This window comes from Sus scrofa, chromosome 9 (assembly GCF_000003025.6).
Source record: "Sus scrofa isolate TJ Tabasco breed Duroc chromosome 9, Sscrofa11.1, whole genome shotgun sequence".
Classification (NCBI taxonomy): Eukaryota; Metazoa; Chordata; class Mammalia; order Artiodactyla; family Suidae; genus Sus; species Sus scrofa.
Genome location: NC_010451.4, coordinates 98,250,889 through 98,266,917, shown reverse-complemented (window position 1 = coordinate 98,266,917; position 16,029 = coordinate 98,250,889). Strand labels below are relative to the sequence as shown.

General features: G+C 33.1%; 1 protein-coding gene across 10 annotated transcripts in view; it reads right to left on the bottom strand.

Moving 5' to 3' along the window:
• CACNA2D1 (calcium voltage-gated channel auxiliary subunit alpha2delta 1) overlaps window positions 993-16,029 on the bottom strand; it is a 484,869-nt gene continuing 469,832 nt past the window's right edge. For 9 of the 10 annotated variants that reach the window (XM_013979785.2, XM_005667683.3, XM_013979783.2 and 6 more), the window contains one exon: window positions 993-5,099. In XM_013979785.2, coding sequence (XP_013835239.1) covers window positions 4,983-5,099 — 117 coding nt within the window. In that variant the 3' untranslated portion in view covers window positions 993-4,982. 10 annotated transcript variants of the gene reach the window in all.

Sequence of the window (16,029 nt, the reverse complement as noted above, 5' to 3'; positions counted from 1 at the left end):
GGCACATAGGCAGCAATTTTTGTTTGATTTTTCTGTCCATAGAGGCATTCTGAATCTATTTGCAGACAGAGGAAAGACAGCTTGCAGAAAGGCGGGACTGAACATACTTGAGAAAGGAGAATTTTTGAGGCAAGGTCCCAAGGGAAAAGGTAGGGAATCAAGATGATTGATAGAGGAAATGAGGATCTCTGGGGAGTAAGGGGATTGATTAAGGAGATAAATTGGTACAGAATGAATCCAGATGTTCAGAAAACAAATGTTATCCACCTTAACCTTTTAAGTAGGGTTTTCCTATTAAAATGCCTTGATCAGAAACTAGGGGTCAGATTTTCCAGTAATCACCATCATTGGATCCACATTCTATGTTCCTTCCATCTGTAGGTAGTTTCTCTTCCTCTTATGGAACCCTGAGAAAGAAAAGTAGTCTACATTATGCTAGATCCCAAACAAATAATATCAGGCTCATTACTTATTAGGTGAGCATAAGAGGGCAGGTGGTAATCTGGTATAAACATGAAAGAAATATAGCATATTTAAAAAAAATTCTTTATACTATACTTCATTGCCTCAAATTCTGTTTACTATAAAAATAGCTAGGAGGAATATTTAAATGTTAGATAAAATATGTACATTTCAGTTAGTCTAACTTGTTTCTTTCTATTTTCCCACGGTCTTTAATGAAACATGGGAATATCACTTTTGCCAAGAAAAAAAAATTTTTTTTACATAGTTAAAAGTCCAGTTTAATAAGTTCCTAAGTGATTTGATGGCAAAAGCATGATTGAGAAGGGTCAGAGTTACGCAAAGGAGTTGTGATGACATTTGTTTGTGAGTTGAGGTTTGTAATCGGAAAAGCACTTTGGTAACTCCCAATGTTATTTCCACAATCTAGCATTCTCTTCACTGGAAGGCTTGCCTTCTTAAACTAGATGTATGACAGAGACCTCTGTCTCATTCAACTTGATTTCAAATAATTAAATAATCAAAACTGGTGACTTTAAATGATAAACTTTTATTCTGAATATACTGTTTTTGCACAAGATTTAACACAACATTTTCTGGGATTATAAATATTTTTATAATATTATTATACAAATTTTTACAAAATGTTTTTATCAGGCTAGTTAATTTCCACAAAAGTGTCAAGAGAACATAATAAAGGGGAGAAAAGATCTTTTGTTCACAAAGCCATTTGGCCTTTTGCATGGATGCACACTGAGCATTTCAATAAAAGTATCCCTAATAGCATGATCCAACAATCATACAGCACAACAGAAAAGACTGCTTTGTCAGGTCACACTGTAAACTTGATTGGCATCTATACAAGACAGTATCCCATTAGTCTCAGTAGAATTTCTTTGAGTTACTCATGTGAACTAGAAATAAAGCACATGAAGCTGTTGGTAAAGGTTGCCTAAAACTTTAAAATGCTGGAGTTTTCTCAAGAAATCAAGAAATTTCATACTTTTGCTTTATTAGTTTGCTCTTTACAGAAATGTACATGGAATATTAGCAATAGTAACATTTTGCTATGGGAAAATAACACATATTCCAGATAATTGTAAAATATTTGAAATTGTGGGGAAGTGAAGCAATCATTCTATGCTACACATTAAAAAAAAAACAAAAAACCATGACATCCTTTTTTTTTTTTCCCACTAGGTCAGACCCTGTACCTCTAGACACTTTAATGTCAACTAACAAGATTAATGGAATAGTTTAGGGTTTTAAATTAAGACATAAAATGTAAGCTTTGGTGGAGAGAAATATTTAAATGAGATGTAAAATACAAGAGAGCATCAAATAAGCAAGTAACACTTGGGTTGCAAAGGTCACTTAAAGGGATACTGCCTATTTGAACCCCGTAAGGCCAGTTTTAAAGTTCACAAAGGGAATATTATAGGAAAACTTACAAATGGCAGCAACACTGTCTTTTTTTTTTCCAAGATAAGCAATAATGCCTCAAGCATTAGAAACATGAAAAAAGATCATACTAAAATCTTATAGGCCCGGGACCTAAAAATCTCTTCAATCAAACTTGCTAACTATGTCATGTTAAAAACCGTTACAAATATGGACCACGATTGGTGTTTGGCAGTAATGCTGGTTGTTCAAATGAAAAAAAGATAAAAAGAAACCATTAATGCAAAATTCATTCTTGTTACTCAACACTAGAGCAAGACTTACTTTAATTTTGTTTTAGTGACAAACTACAGTAATCTTCATGAGCACAGCAAAAATTAAGCAGAATGAGTTTAAAAGCTTTTTTCTTGATCTCTTGTACTCTTTAGTCTTTGAAAATCAATACTTATAACAGTCTATAAGTTCTTACAAACAATTTGAACTCACAGAAAAATCCTAAATTAAATACAACAATTGCATGGGATGAGTGTTACTGTCTTTCAAAAAAGTGTGATAAATGCATGAAGACCAGTATTAGGCATGAGAACAACTTTTAGTCATCGTATTCTTACCCAATTTATTACCATGTATGTGGTTGTCACAACAGATGTTTATAACAGAAAATAAAGTCAAGAACCAAGCATGTAAATATATTTTGATGGCAAATGAAATCAAATAGGACCCTGCCAAGAGATGCCAAGTTTAACTGTGATAAACACAACGATGTAGTTGATGAAAACATACTATTTCAGTGACATTAACCACGAAAATATATTTAATAGATTTTAAAGATAATTTTAAGGTAGTTTGTTGTATGCTGGAAGCAATTCAGTTGTTTCAATGTGCATCGTTTATATACACAAACTAACATAATTTCATACTTTGATATCCCCTTCCCAACACTTTCATGATTTAAAATATTCTAGCAAAAGTTAACAATGTTTTAAATATTTAATCAACAAACAACATGATTTAAACATATTGTTACTAGAGTGAGAAGTTCCATATTTTTTTAAATCACTTTGGTGTTTTTTAAAATGTCAATACCAGTTACAAATGAGACTACAAAATCACAAGGCGTTAGAAACGGTAACTGATGTCAACTCTTAGAACAATAGTTGGCAAAGTGATTCCATATTCCCCCCCTCCATTTTTAAATAAAAAAATATTTTAAATAAGGAAATGTACACAAATGGTACCTAGGGATATTGGTGGTGGTGGGGAATTACAAATGTATGCAAAGCTAAAAACAAAACAAATATATCTTTTGAACTATGCTAAAGAATTTGCCATTATCTTTGATATATGAAGCATATTAAAGCATGCTGGATCATGTTAATAAGATTTTTACTTAAAAATGGTATATAAGAAAATTTCCAGCGTAGACACACACCAATATTTGGCATGTTCAAAAACAGAACAAATGCATTTTACCATTAAAAATATCTGCATACTTCCCACCTTCGGCAGAATTATTCACTATAATTAGTTACACATTCATTGTTTTTACCCTTTCTTCAAATACTGTTTACTCCCGAAAATAATTTTTAAAAGCATAAATAAACTCTGCAACCATATTACTCTATAATGAAATACCCGATTTACTACACTAACGGTTTTCACTAATGAGGCTGTATAAAAACAATTTTGATTATTCACAATCAAGTATTCATGTGCATACATATAGATTCAAGGTTTCCTATTTGTTCAGATTATTGTAAAACCCTCATCTAACTGGATGGAAATTTTGGTCAAATGATCACACCATTTCAAACGGAGGGAACAAAAGCGGCAGCAGCAGCAGAAAATCTGGAGTTGTATGTGCTACTATTCAAAGGAACAAAGAGGAAACCTAGGATGAATCTTCATTGAGAACATATATGTACTCTTCAAAAAATAAATGTGTCAAATCTGATTTATGTACTTAAAATATCTGTACATAGGTTTTCAGGCAAAAGCACGAATCTGTATAAAATCCATTAATTCCCATTTTACCATTTACCTGATCCAATCATTCAGCATTTACATTGCACAGTATATTCAGAGTAGTTTAATGACATTTTAAAAGATGACTTAAGTGCATTACACTGCAAGGTTCAGATTCTCACATAACAATAATGTCACTCAGTTAACTTTTCAATGGACTATACTCTACAGTAAGAGAAAAACAAACTGAAAGTTAAAATAGCAGCAGCATCATGCAAAATACCCTTGGTAACCAAAGTTCATTTATCACAAGAAAAAACATTTTCCCTCCCCCCAACAAGCTTTTCTTAGAGCATTTTGAAATATCTGGCTAGCACTACAGAACTTTACTGTGAACAAAAAGAACATTACATCGAAGCATTTATTAAGGGCTCACATTTATGAGGACATATGTCGCATATTAATTTTACCCTCAAGCACCTTTAGTTTAATTTCTTAGTTATTATTTTCAAACAACCAATTAACTACCCCACCAAAACTTGGTCATCATTTGTGTTATATTTTTGGCAAAGAAGCCATTCTTCATAAGGCATTTTATTCAGGGCAATTTTTTTTTTTGTAGAAAATAAGCCATTATTTCTATTTTGACAGATTACACCAATGTTAATTCTCTCTCTCTCTCTCTATATATATATTTTTTAATAATAACTACTCCAAGCAGGAAATAATTTGTAGCAGAATTAGTGAAGGAAAAAAAAGACTTTTTTTTTCCCTCTAGAGATTTTCTTGGTAAAAGGACAAGGATTGCAGCAAGTCAAAATCAAGACAATTTGCGTGATTCATACACAACTGTGTGGGGAGCCCTTTTACATGTAATCACCAACAATGCAACAACAAATTCTCAAATTTTCCAATAGAATAGGTATAGAATTTTGCTCTGATGTTATACATAGATGATGCAGCATTCACACAAGTTTCAGGATCTGACACCCTGACATGCAGCCAGTGGGTGCCTTATGAGTCTGAGATTGATGCCATGGGATGGGCCCAGCTAGAGTTCTGCTGATTCTGCAGTTTACCCTATTTTAATGCAATTGAGGGCTCCTATTCTGGCAGGGTCTGAAGTTTAATATGCAGATTTGGTTTTAGAAGGGTCATAACTGGTAGTGTCTGCTGCCAGATAAAAGCCAAAGTAAAACACACTGGATTCCGAAGATGGACCACAGGGAGGGATTTAATCCAGAAACACCACCACAGTCGGTATAATCCTCCTAATAGAAAGAAAACAAAAAAGAAAAATCCTGAAAAATATTTAGTAGAACATCTTTGAGAGCACCTCATGTTTAGTCCACTTCTGAACTCACCTTATAAAGCTGCTTTAATTTGAATCCAGATAAATTACACTGTCCTAGATTTTACTGTTCAATAACTTTGGATTAAGCAATTTTCCCAGTACCATTTAAAGAATGCTTTACATTTTTAGTTGTAGATTCTCATGGTTATGAAAGAAAATAATAAATGCTGTTTGAGTGCTATACCAATGTCTAAATTTAAAAAAAAAACTTTCTTTCATAGTATCCAATATTCTTATATATTTATACATATAAGACATAAAAATAAAATTTAACAGTTTATTTTATAATTCTCAAGAATTATGATTTCAGCAATTATGCTCAATAAGGCAAAGTTTGAGACTGGTAAAATAAATAAATTTGAGAAATGAACTTCCATTTTCCATATCCTTATATCCAGTTTCAGAAGTGAATGCATCATGCTGTACATGGAGCAGCTGGAGCTTCATCAAGAATTAAAATGAAAAATAATGTAGCTGAACCATAAATGAAAGAATACTCTGAAAACATATATCCAAAATAAAGAGCTAATAAGCTAGCAAGAGAGGTTTGTTTTGTTTAGAGAACCATGGATATAAGCTACAAATATGCTCATGTGGATCTTCTACTGTCTAGCAGGCTCCCTGCTAACAGAATTTTTCTGTCTTTATTGCTAGCTTCTGTATTCTGTAACACTTTCTACATTCTTTGATTCCTTTTAAATATATTGAATTTCATTAAAAAAATAAAAACCTTCCTATCCCAAGACATAAAAACCATTGGGTATAAAGAAGCCACAAGATATATTGTACAACATGGGGAATGTAGCAAGTATTTCATAACTAGAAATGGAGTAAAACCTTTGAAACAGTGAATCACTATATTGTACACGTGTAACATAAAATGTTATACATCAACTGAACTTCCATTAAAAAAAAAAAAACAGAAAAACCCCTTCCTATTTTCCTAAACATCTTTTAAGAATTCACTAATCCAAGGCTTATCTTCCAGCAATCAAAATAAGTTATATAATAAAATAAATAAATTTTCTATTCAGAATAATTTTACAAAGAACCTTAGTCTCCCTAAGACTAAAACATTGGCGTTTTTTTGCACACTAGGGTTTAAAATAGTGCCTGCCATCAAATTCTTTCTTTCTTGAATTGTATTTTAAGGTAGCAGAACAGTGTTAAATAGAAGCATGAGAAAAAAAGAATCTATTAAGAAAAATTTTATTTTGCAAATGCTATCTCCTAAATTTAAATAGAATCACAAAATAATGATTGAGTCCTTATTCATCTTGACTTTTCAGAGGTATTTGACAATGTAGAATATTCTCTCTTTGAAATTAACAAAATTATAAGGTATTTAAAGTGCACATTGTGGTGATTTAATATACCTAATATTGTATAAGGATCCCCCCATCAAGATCCTTAATGCATTCATCATCTCATATATTTATTTATTGATTTTTCCTTTGATGAGAATATTTGTTTTATTCTCTTAGCAAATTTGATTTTACAGTTATCAACTATAGCTACCATGTTTTGTTAGACTCTCAGATGTTATTCATCTTATAGATGAAAGTTCATATGCTTTTGTCAACCTTTCTGTATTTCCCCTGGCCTCTGCTAACCACTTACATACTTGTATAAATCAGAATTTTTAAAGATTCCATCTGTAAGTGATTCCAGTAGTATTTGTCATTCTCTGACTTCCTTCACTTAAAACATGCCCTCACAGTCCATCCATGTTGTTAGAAATGGCAGGATATCCTTACTCATGGCTGAATAATATTCCATTGCAGATACACATTACATTATTTTATCCATTCCTCAATCAATGGACACTTAAGTGCAGATATCTATTTAATATACTGTTTTCATTTCCTTTGGATATATCCCCAGAAGTGGGATTGCTGGATCATATGGTAATTCTACTTTTAATTTTTTGAGGAACCTCAATATTGGTTTTCATAGTGGCTGGCACCAACTTACATTCCTACTAACAATGTTTAAGGATTCCCTTTTATCCACATCCTTGCCAGCATCTTACGTTTTTTTGGTAATAGCCATTCTAACAGGCTCGTGGTTCTGATTTGCATTTCTCTGATGATTAGTGATATCGAGTATTTTTTCATGTATCTGTTGGTCATCTGTGTATCTTCTTTATAAAAATGTCTATTGATAGCCTCTGATCATTTTTAAATCAGATTTTTTTGATATTAAATTGTATGAGTTCTTAATAAATTTTGGGTACTGGGCCCTTACCACACACATGATTTGATTTGCAAACATTCCCTCCCATTTCATGGGGTGCTTTTTAATTTTTAAATGGGCTGCTTTTTAATTTTGTTGGTTTCCTTAGCTGTGCAGAAGCTTTTAAATTTGATATAATCCCTCTTCTTAATTTTTGCTCCTGTTGCCTTTGCTTTTTGTGATGACAAGTCTAAAAAATCTTTACCAAGACAATGTCAAGGAGCTTACACCTTATGTTTTCTTCTAGGAATTTTATGGTTTTAGACCTTCAAGTCATTAATCCATTTTGAGTTGAACTTTGTGTATGGTGTAGGATAGTGCCCCAATTTCATTCTTCTGCATGTGGCTGTTCAGTTTTCTTAGCACCATTTATTGGAAAGACTTTTCCTAGTATCACATATAGAAGAAACTATTTTTTCCCCAATGTATACAGTTGGCTCCTTTGTTGTAAATTGACCATATATGAATGGTTTACTTCTGGGATCTCTATTCTGTTCTATTGGTTTATGTGTCTTTTATGCGTGTGATATACTGTCTTGATTACTGTGGTTAATATAGTTTCAAATCAAGATGTCACGCATCCTGCTTTGTTTTTCTTTCTCAAGATTTGGACATTTGGGTCGTTTGTGGTTTCATATATATTTTAGGATTGTTCTAATTCTGTGAAAAATGCCATTGAAATTTTGATGGGGAATGCAATCAATCTGTAGATTACGTTGGATCATATGGGTATTTTAACAATGTTAATTCTTCTAATCTATGAACTCTGAAAATTTTTCTACGTGTCTTAAATTTCTTTTATTAATGTTATAGTTTTCAGTGTGTAGGTCTTTCACCTCCTTAGTTACATTAATTGTTGAGTATTGTAGTCTTCTTGATGCAATGTAAATGGAATTTCTTAATTTCTCTCTCTCTCTCTCTCTCTTTTTTTTTTTTTTTTTTTTGTCTTTTTGTCCTTTTTAGGGCTGCACCAGCGGCACATGGAGGTTTCCAGGCTAGGAGTCTAATCAGAGCTGTAGCCGCTGGCCTAAACCAGAGCCACAGCAATGCTAGATCTGAGCTGAGTCTGCAACCTACACCACAGCTCACAGCAACGCCAGATCCCTAACCCACTGAGAGGCCAGGGATCAAACCCGCAACCTCATGGTTCCTAGTCGGATTCGTTTCCACTGCACCAGGATGGGAACTCCTAATTTCTCTTTCTGATAGCTCGTTACTACTGTATAGAATTGATCTTTGTATATTAAGTAGATATCTTGCAATTTTACTGATTCTGCTTATTAATTCTAATAGTTTCTTGGTGGAGTCATTAGGACTTTGTATGTATAATATCATGTAATATGCAAATAGTTCTAATTCTTCTTTTCCAATTTGGATGCCTTTTATTTCATTTTACTGCCAATTTGTTCCACATAGAATTTCCAGTACTCTGTTGAATAAAACTGGTGAGAATAGGCATCTGTATCTTGTTCCTTATCTTACAAGAAAAGTCTTCAGCTTTCACCATTGAGTATGTTAGCTGTGGGCTTGTCATATATGGCCTTTTTTAGTCTTGGCGTACATTCTCTCTATATCTATTATATCTATTTTTTTTAGTTTTTACCGTAAATGGATATTGAATTTAGTTAAATGCCTTTTCTACGTCTATTAAGATGGTCATATGTTTTTTAGCTTTCATTTTGTTAATATGTGTATAATATAATTCACTTGTAAATTTTTGAACAATCCTTGCATCCATGGAATAAATCCCATTTGATCATGGTAATGACCATTTTAATGTACTGTTAGATTATGTTTGATAATATATTGTTGAGGATTTTTGCATCTATTTTCATCAAGAATATTAGCCTGTAATTTTCTCGTAGTGTCATTGTCTGGTTTGATATCATGATAAGGCTGACCTTGTAAATGAATTAGGAAGTATTTATTCCTTTTTTATTTTTATTTTTGAAGAGTTTGGAAGGACAGGTACTAATTGTTCTTTGATGGTTTGGCAGAATTCACCAGTGAAGTAATTTCATCATGGACTTTTGTTTGTTAAGGAGTTTTTGATAACTGATTCAATTTCTATTTCTTCATGATTCAAGTCTTGGTAGGTTGTACATTTCTAGGAACTTTGCCATTTCTTCTGGGTTGCTGAATTTTTTTGGCAATGTTAAAACTGTATTGCAGTCTCTTCCTCCCTTTAAGTCTATTAATATTTTTTAATATATATATATTTTGATGCTCCTATGTTGGGTGCACAAATATTTACAAAGGTTTATATACTCTTGTTGGACTGACATCTTTATCATTATGTAATAACCTTGATTGTTTATTACAATTCTTGTATTAAAGTCTATGTTGTCTATAAGTACCCAGCTTTTCTTTTGGTTTCCATTTGCAGAGAATATCTTCTCCCATTTCAGCTTGTGTATGTCCTTAATGATGAAATAAGACTCTAGAACACAACATGAAATCTTTTCTTTCATTCTTTTTTTAAAATCCATTCTGCTATTCTATGCTATTTGGAGAATTTAGTCTATTTAACATTTAAGTAATTGTTGATAGTAATTATTATTACTAAAATTTTGTTAAATTGTTTGAAAACTTCTTTGTTCTTTTCCTCTTCTTGCTCTCTTGTGATTTGATCATTTTCTATAGTGACATGCTCAGATTCCTGTCTCTTTATCTTTTGTGTATCTACCATAGGTTTTTGCTTTGTAGTTAAATTTGTTAGACATTTAATATGTTTTATGTAAGCCTCATAACTTAATAACAAGTTCAAATGCATTCATTCCTCCATGTTTTGATTTCATAATTTATATAATTTACTCTGTATATTCATTATCCATTATTGTATGTTATTTTCATATATTTGTATTTTAACATTCATTCTAGATAAATGATTAACCTACTATCATTACAATATTAGATGATTCTGAATTTAACCATATATTTACCTTTACCAGTGTGATTTATACTTCCATATGCTTTTGTTACTAATTAGTGTTGTTTTACTTCAGATTAAAGGTGTGCCTTTTACATTTCTTATAAGGTCAATCTAGAGGTGATGAACTCAAGGTTTTTGCTTGTTTACAACTCTTTGTTTCTCCTTCAGGTTAGAAGGACAGTTGTTGCTGGGTAGAGTATTCTCAGTTGGCAGGTATCTTTTAGTACTTTGAATACATTCCGGCTCACACATTCTGGTGGAAAAATATTGGTAGCCTTAGAGGTAACCTTGTACATAATAAGTTGTTTTTCTTTTGCTCCATTTAAGATTGTCTCCTTGTCATTTACTTTCGATAATTTAATTATAATGTGTCCTTGTGCGGATCTTTTACTTTAATTGAAATATACTTGAAATATAACATTGTGTACATTTAAAGTGTACATGTTAATTTGATAATTTATCTATTGTTATATGATTGTCATTGTTACACCTCTATCACATTATATAGTTGTTCTTTTTTAGCAGTTGGAGTAATTAATTTCTAGGCTCTTAGCAAGTTTGATGATAATATAATACTTGTCTATATTCAAAGTACTGTGCATTAGCTCTCTAGGGTTTATTACTACTTATTGCAAGTTTGTATACTTGAACAACATTTGTCCTATCCTCTACCCACCATTTATTCTCTGTTTTTATGAGTTTGGCTTTTTAGATTCCACTTACAGTACTTGTCTTTCTCTGCCTTACTTAGCATATTGTGCTCAAGGTCCATCCATGTTGTTGCAAATGGCTAATGTCCTCCATTTTCATGGCTGAAAAATATTACATTGTGTGTGTCCATGTGTATATATATGTGCATGTAAGTGTGTGTTTAGTAAATCCCACTTGTTTATCTGTTCATTGGCTGATAGACATTTATGTTGTTGCCATATCTTGGCTGTTATGACTAATGCTGCAATGAATATGGGAGTACAGATATCTCTTCAAAAGGCTCTTTTCATTTCCTTTGTATATAAATCCATAAGTAGAAGTGATGGATCATATGGTAGATTTATTTTTAATTATTTGAGCAATCTCCACTGTTTTCCACATTGGTTGCACCAATTTACATAAAAATGTTCTCTTTTATTCACATCTCACTAGTACCTGCTGTCTCTTGTCTTGATGATAGCCATTTTGACAGGTGTTAAATGTGGTTTTGATTGGTATTTCTCAGATGATTAGTGATATTGAGCATCTTTTCATGTACCTGTTGGCCATTTTGATATTTTCTTTGGAAAAATATCTATTTAGTTTTCCTTCCCATTTTTTAGGTGGATTTTTTTTTTTTTTTGGTCTTTTTTAGGGCTGCACATGGGGCATAATGGAGGTTCCCAAGCTAGGGGTCAAATCAGAGCTGCAGCTGTTGGCCTACACCATAGCCACAGCCACAACAGATCTGAGCTGCATCTATGACCTACACCACAGCTTGGCAATGCCAGATCCTTAACCCACTGTGCAAGTCCAGGGATTGAACCTGCATCCTCATGGATGCTAGTCAGATTCATTTCCACTGAGCTATGATGGGAACTCCTGGTATTTTTTTTTTTTTTTCTTACTATGCAGAAGCATTCAACTTTGATGTAGTCCCATTTGTTGATTTTTGCTTTTATTGTTTGTGCTTTTAGTGTCATATCCAAAAATCATTGCCAATACCAACATTGAGGAACTTCTCTAAGTTTTCTTCCAAGTTTTGTATTTATCAGGTCTTATGTTTAAGTCTTCGATCCATTTTGAGTAAATTTTTGTGAATTGTGTAATATAGGGGTCCAATTTCATTGTTCTGCATGTGTTTATCCAGTTTTCCCATCACCATGTGTTGAAGAGACTATCTTTTCCCTATTAGGTGTTCTTGGCTCCATTATCAAGTATTAGTTGACTGCATAAGCAGTGATTTAATTATGGGCTCTCTTCTGTTCTGTTAGTCTTTGTCTATTTTTATGCCAGTACCATAACTTCTTAGGATTACTGAAGTTTTGTAGAATAGTCTCACATCAGGGTGTGTGATACTGCTGGCTTTGTTCTTTCTCCTCAGGAATGCTTTGGGTATTTGCAGACTTTGTCACTTCCTATACATTTTAGAATTTTCTTTTTCTGTTTGTGAAGAATGCCATTGGTATTTTGATGGGAATTGTGTTGAGTCTACAGATGACTTTGAGTAGTATAGACATTTTCAGAATATCAGTTCTGCTGATCCATCAATATGGAAATCTTTACATTTTTTTAATTTGATTTCTTTCAGTAACGTTTTGATTGTACAGAGCTTTAACTTCCTTGGTTCAATTTATTAGGTATTTTTTTGATGCTATTATAAAGGTGATGGTTTCCTTTTTCATATATTTCATCCTTAGTCTACAGAAATGCAACTGATTTTTGTATGTTGATTTTTATATCCTATATCATTACTGAAATTGTTGATTAGTGCCAAGTTTATTGGTGATTTTTGGAATTTTTTTATATATAAAATCATATGTACAAAGAGTGACAGTTTTACTTCTTCCTCCCCTGTGAGGTTGGAGGTATTCCCTCCCCCTCACTTGGTTTTGATGTGTTTGGTTTCCTCCTATTGTAATTCTCTGGGTTTCCTGAATTTGGATGTCTGTTTCTTTTTCAAGGTCAGGAAAGTTTTCTGCCTTTCTCTTTTCTCTACATGGGACACTATAAGGTGAATTTTGGTTGGCTTGATGTTGTCCCCTTAGCTATCTATCTTCACTATTTTTATTCCTTTTTCTTTTTGCCCCTCAACTGGATGAATAACTGACCTGTTTCTAAGTTTACTGATAGTTTATTCCATTTCATCCAGTCTGCTATTTGAGTTTTCTCTATTGAGTTTTTTAATATGGTTACTGTATTTTTCAGCTCTGTGACTTCTGATACTTTATTGTTATTATCTTTGTTGAAATTATAAGTTCATGCCTTGTTCTTCTGACCATGGTGACCATCTTTATAACCATATTTTGAACTCATTCTTATGTCAGTCACTCTTCTCTGTTTCATTAATATTTGTTTATGGATTTTTTTTTCTTTTAAAACACATTTTTCTGTTTTTCCATTTTCCTTGACTCTCTGTGTTGTTTTTTGCTCATTAGTTAAAAGAGCTACTGTTCTCAGTCTTGAAGTGCCTTTTCCTTCTTGGTTCCCAGTAGTTGAGAGTGGGACCATATCTGTCAGTGTCCCAGTGGAGAGGATCTCAGTCAGCACCAGATGTAGGCTGATTGGAGGCTGAATTCTCAGGCAGAAGCTTTCAAAGTATACAAATCAGACCTCTTTCAGAGAAATACCGAAAGATGGGCATTTCTATCTGCTTCCTCTGTGCTGAGTCCTGAGGGGATAGCCAATTGAGAACTGTTTGTTTGCTATGGTCCCAGGTCCTTTGGTACCTATGAATGCCAGCCCTTCTGGCTACCAGTGCCAAGTGATAAAACGGATGTGTCCTTTGGGTAGCCACGTCAAAAGCCAGGAGGCCTGATGTATTCGCAGGCTTCTTTTTGGGAGACACCAGTGACGACAGTGGACCACAGGGTCTCCAGGGAAAACTGTAGTAACCCCCTAAATGTGAGCTAAATTACAAGGCTTACCATCAGGAAATAACTTTTAAAGTATGCAAATATCCTCTGTCAGGGAAAGATTAGAAGGCATTTCTCTCTGCTCCCTCTTGTATGAGCTTTGGGAGGACAGCCACAGGGAAATCTGATACAGACTTGTGGGTCTCTTGGACACAAACTCCACTAGGCTTTTAGAGCTAAGAATTTTGGGGGTCCATCCCTAAGGTCTTAAAAACTTGGGTGCTAGATGTTCAGTTCAAACCCCTCACTGCTGAGGGGGGAGCTGGGAGTTGTAAATTCTCTCCTGATTTTAAGTTGCTATGTTGAGAGAGGGGTTTATGGAGATAGTGTATCTCAGGTCTTTCCTACTCATTTGGATACATTTTATATTTGCCTAATGTATAGGGGTTGCTTAGCTACCTCCTAGATTATTTCCTAGACCGAAACCTCCTATGTCACCACCTTAGACCAGAAACTCAAAAACTCATACTTTTATATTTTCTGCCCTGAATTCTCCTGACCCCCCACATTCACTGATCATTACCACCTCTCTTTTTGTATGTCTCAGAAGGATCTCAGAATGGCCCACAAATATTATTAGCTGTGTACAAATACTATTCTTTGAATGAAAATTCTAGGAGTAATGGATCAGTTCAAACACAACAAATCATCTGTGATTCCACCCTTTTCCTCAAATCTAATCTATCAGCTTGTTCTAACTCTAGTTTCAAAATACATCCCCAAACCTATTACTATGTCATGTCCAAGTTTCCATCACTTCTTGGCTACAGCGTTGCTAAAGCTGCCTCACTTGCCTCATTGCTTCTACTCTTGCCTTTTAACAATTTTTTTTTTCTCCAAAAGGAGTTTTCTTAAAACCATAACTCAGATGCTTTCTTGAAATTTCTCAGAACAAAATCCACATTTCTTACCAAGACCTACAAAGCCATATGTTGTCTGTAACCTGGCTTCCTCTCCATCTTCATTTTTGAATATTCTTCCCCCTCCCCTCAGGACTCATTCTACTTCAGTAGCACTACCTTTCTCTGCAATAGGTGTTTACTATTCAAGACCTTTGAACTTCTTCACTTTGTTCAAATACCTTTCCCTCTAAGTATGGTAATCAAATAAAAAATAGGGTGCTGAGTTATATTTGAATTTCAGATAAAAAAATCATATTTTAGTATAAATGTATTTTAAATATCTTATGCATAAAAGAGTGACTTGATACACAGTAGATGTACTATAACTTGATGAACATTAGCAGACAAACAAGACCCATTGAGGTATGAAGGATATATTTTGTTCTTACTAACATAAAACACATTTTTATGTTCTATAAATGAGTTATAGAAAGAAAAATATTCTCTTTGGCTACAATTCTACTGTGTTTATTTTTATATTTTTCGTGATTTTGTGGAGGGGGTTATTTCCTCTGTGTGATGATGAGATATGTCTGTTTCAGTCTGGGAGATGGTTACAAATAAGTTATATGGAGTCCCTGAAGTGTGCATGTTGACTCACAGTGAAAAATCTGTTCCTTCACTTTCCTGATCATGTTTTCTCATGTGTTTTGCATGGGCAACCACATTAACCAAGACTTAAAATTATTCTATGAAAGTGAATTATGAGTTACCTTCTAAAAACATTCTAAATCACAAATGCATAGATGTGGGAGAAACCTCAACATTTTTTTCTATCTCAAAGAGACCAAAACCCCACTAACACCACAACCAGATAAATCAGTCTGATTTTTAAAGATTATTCTTTCAGAAAATAAGATTGGTACCTTGTTTCAGTCTAAAAGAGTAAAAGGGTACAATGCCAATACTATATGTATATATTTAAAAATATGATACTATAATATACTATCAATATTTTAAAATATGATAGAGTAATTTTATTTGACTTCCTCCTAAGGACTTCTTTCAAAATACTCTTAGTGGAGAAATCCACTAAGAGCTACTTATTTTTTTTTTTTCCTTTTCCATTACTCTCTAAAAGAAAAAAAAAAAAAAAAAAAAAAACCTAAACCACAGATATTCAATATTTTGCCACAAGGATTACTTTTTTAAAAAAATAATTTTTATTCAGTT